This window comes from Fulmarus glacialis, unplaced genomic scaffold, assembly GCF_000690835.1.
Source record: "Fulmarus glacialis isolate BGI_N327 unplaced genomic scaffold, ASM69083v1 scaffold15693, whole genome shotgun sequence".
Lineage (NCBI taxonomy): Eukaryota > Metazoa > Chordata > Aves > Procellariiformes > Procellariidae > Fulmarus > Fulmarus glacialis.
The window spans coordinates 17,469-21,485 of NW_009201252.1; the positions used below are offsets into that span (position 1 = coordinate 17,469).

At 35.8% G+C, this 4,017-nt stretch overlaps 1 protein-coding gene across 1 annotated transcript in view; it reads left to right on the forward strand.

The window, feature by feature from the left end:
- Window positions 1-4,017, forward strand: part of LOC104073940 (coiled-coil domain-containing protein 18-like) — a 20,465-nt gene that overhangs the window by 16,317 nt on the left and 131 nt on the right. Inside the window, 7 exon segments of the mRNA XM_009573885.1 lie at window positions 732-945; window positions 1,522-1,621; window positions 2,682-2,798; window positions 3,212-3,334; window positions 3,336-3,356; window positions 3,843-3,863; window positions 3,865-3,945. Coding sequence (XP_009572180.1) covers window positions 732-945; window positions 1,522-1,621; window positions 2,682-2,798; window positions 3,212-3,334; window positions 3,336-3,356; window positions 3,843-3,863; window positions 3,865-3,945 — 677 coding nt within the window.

Here is a 4,017-nt window from a genome sequence, read left to right on the forward strand (position 1 = left end):
CCTTCTTGTAGTGAGGGGCCCAAAACTGAACACAGGATTCGAGGTGCGGCCTCACCAGTGCCGAGTACAGGGGCACGATCACCTCCCTCCTCCTGCTGGCCACACTATTTCTGATACAGGCCAGGATGCCATTGGCCTTCTTGGCAAATGTACCTTTGCAAATTCTCACTTCTGTGGGATGTACCTTTACCCCAGGTGAAATGAATAAGTAGTTTTCCCTGTAAATTGGTAATGCAGATTCTTAATGTGGTAATGAAACAAGACATGTAGATTTAATAAAGGCATATGCTATTTACAAAAATTCAGCTCTCTAAAACGAGCAGAAAACCCCACAAGAGAGTCTATGAAAATAACAAACTTCCCAACCCCTCCTACTCTATTTAATTTTACCATTCTTATAAACCAGATGCTTACTGCTTGCATTTTCCATAGCACTAGATATTCAGTTAGTATGCTGTCTCTGTACTTTCTCCTTGGCCAAATGTTTTTAGAACATCATCATATTTCAAGTCAATTATAAATTACGAGCTGAATAAAAACAAAAGAAAAAAAGACTTAAGTGCCATGAAAGGGTTGTTGTGTATCCTCAGAAGTCACTGTTTTTCTAGATTTTCCTAAAAATAGTGATACTGAAAATTATGACCACAAGTGCTAGTAGGCAGCGGTGTTGCATAAAGACCCTGACTTACTGATGATTTGTGTTTTGTGTTATGTATGTGTGTGTAAAATAGTGAATGATTTAGAAGATAAGCTGCTTCAAAGTGAGACTTGCCACAGGGAAGCCTTACAGAAAATAGTAGAACTAGAATCTGCATTACAGAATGCCCATGGAGAATTAAAAATCACTTTAACACAGCTTCAGGAATTGCAAGATGCATTACAGAATGCACAGTCCTCTCTGGAGGAGAAGCATGTTGCTATCATGGATCTAACAACTGAGCTTAGGTAAGCTGGTATCTTTTCCATCACGAAAACTTAGTTGTGTTAGTTTTTCCTTAGCAACAGCAAGTAGTTTCGATGGTCTTTTTTTATCTTCTTAGCAGCTCTCTATAATTTTTAGGTGGTTTGTGGCTGTAAGATAACTTGATACAGTAGCTCCTCAGCTCACTTTTAATTCTAAAAGTGGTGCTGAGTTCTTTTTTGGGAATTCTGTTTTAAAATCTCCTAAAATTATTTTCTGAATCCCAAAGTTTTTAAATAATTATAAGAGGAGTTACTTTCTTTTATAGTGAAACTGTACAGTTTCCTTTCTGACCATAAATTAACGATACTTTCTTCTGTACTATTCTTTAAGAACATGTTGTCCTGATAACCAATTAAGTAACTTGAATAATGAAGTTATTGGGAAATTTCCACCTGGAATATAGTTAACAGAATTATTCCATTTGGGTTTGTTTCTTTGCAACCAATTAGTTGATCCATGTTTTTTAAGTATGTAATAGATCTCATGATTTTCAAGCTGAATACTTGAAGCTAAGCAACGGAATGTGCATTAAGCAATTGAATATTTGAGAATTTCAGGTATTGCAAGGGAGAAATTGAAGACAAAAACCAAGAGCTGCTTGACATGGACCAAGCATTGAAAGAAAGGAATTGGGAACTGAAACAAAGAGCAGCTCAGGTCAGATCACTTTAAGTATGTTAATGACAATTATCCTGTTATGTAGTAGATAAGTTATAAAAAGTCCACTAGGTTTAATTACCTTCACATGTCGTTCCAAACTGTACTGTTAATATAGCCACAGTATCAACCTCAAAACCAGCTGTATGTTACTGAAGCCTTATGGTACCAGGAAAATCAGGTTGTGTTCCTCTAAGGGACGACAGACTACTGTTTTGATAGAATGGAAGCCTCGTGCAAACCTGTCCCGTAATACTTCCTTAGTGATAAAGTTATAGAACAACTGTTGTCGTCTTGATGTTTGATAAAACAAAGGAAAGATCTGCACTGAAGTGTGCTTGGAGATGATAGATTCCTTTGTTTGTTTTCACTGGAGCATATCTGATTAGCTCTAAAGCAGCCTCTGAATATGAAACAGTATCTTTGTGGTTGAATACGTTTCTGTAGCTCACTTGAAATATTTTCAGTCTTTTGGTCTGGCTTCAGGATTTGATACCCATCATGGAAAAACTATTCTTCTGTCACTTATAATTAGCATTCTAATAGCTACTTCCTGACTTCCTGCAGGAGTTACCAGCCTTTGCATCCAAGAATATTTGAAGTGCAGAGAGAAGGAGGGGTGGGGATGTAAAAAAAAAAAAAAAAAAAAAAAAAAAAAATCCGTTCAAGGAACTGACACTGTAAGGAGGCCAGACCTTCCAATATATTGTTGCCGCAGTACCCTGTGAGCTGTGCCGGGAATTCATCAAAGCAATAGGATTTTTTTTTGCTTTGGCAAAATTTGGTACGTTCTTATAAGATGCATTAGTATACTAAGCTACTCATTACATACAGTTATGGACTTTCTCCCAATTTTCCCCTTTTCTCTTTGTGTTTGGCTCCAGTTTTTTAAACGAGATAGCCAGGGTGCATTTTTATATTGACTGCTTGAGAGAATATTCTTGAGACTACAAAGGATTAGTTTCATTCCTTTTGCTGTCATATTTTGTAATGTTACTTCTTAAAGTCTGCATACTAATTCAAAATAAAATATTCCCTTTTCTTCCTTTTTTACCTCTAGATTACACAGTTGGATATGACAGTTCGTGAACATAGGGGAGAAATGGAACAAGAAATAATTCGATTAGAGTGCAATTTAGAGAAGTCAGAGTTAGAAATTAAGGAATGCAATAAACAGGTAATTCTTGCTTAAATTAAAAACCCAGTTTCCCTAACAAAGGGCAGCTAATTCTATGAGAAGGTCTGGTCCTAGGACACAATAGCTGGCCAGGTTTAATCTAGAAGAGTAAAACTGTTTCCTTATTCTAGGGAGAGGGAAGGGAGTACCTTAATAATGTACCAGCAAAAATATTTTATGTTTGTCAATTAGAATTAAAAATTTTGCAGAGAAATACCATAATAAAGGAAAATGTTGACAAAATAAAATAAAAAATTGACAAGGGAATCCAAAGTCAGAGGTAATACTGACAGTATTTGTGAGTTTTGTTTGGGGTGCTGTGGTTTGGTTTTTTGTTTTTTGTTTTTTGTTTTTTTAAATTGTCCTGATTTCAGTAAAATATCTGTTCTGATTTAATTGCATTTTCTGTTCAGATTGAGAGCTTAGAGAAGAAACTCCAGCATTCTAAAGATGAACTTCGTGCAAAAGAGTTTGATTTGCTCCAGAGAGATCAAGAAATAAATCACCTGAAGAAAAAAATTGAAAGAAAACAACAAGAGCCTAGAAGCTCTTGAAAAGGTAAAATGTTCCTTGGATACACAACAAATTAACAATTTTTAATGCCATTACTGTAACTGCCTAGAAGGAACAATACGGTGTCTCTTTAAAGTAAGAGTCATTACTTCTCCCCAAGTAATTGTATTGTGTATCCTGGTGTTTGCTGAATCTTAATCCCCTAAAGTTAAACCAGTTTATTAAAAATTACAAATTTAATGGCACACTCTTAATTATCTGCTCTGTGGAGAAATTTGGATATTGATTGTCTTTGACCTGATGTTCTGGCTATGGTCATAGTCTTTCTTGAAATGAAGTGGAACAATATGCTCTATGATGAGAGCTTCTTATGACTTAGGTATCTGTCTTGTGAAAATAGTTGCATCAAAAGAGCACTGAGATCTAGCATGTTTATAGGAACGCGAAGAGAGAAATTTTTGGGATAGTAAATGGGAGCATATAGATAGAATAGAGAAGATAGCTAATTTTACTTTATGAATGATACAAATCTTTGGTTTGGGGCATGAATCAGCCACTACAAGTACAAATGCAATCTGAGATAAACAGGCTTTCTGCAGAAATAAGTCCATTAAAAGATGCTCGCCAGCTAGAGGTAAACACCGAAACTGAAATGGCTCCTGCCATTTTGATTATGCTGCATTTGTGTGTTATTTCTTTCCCTCGG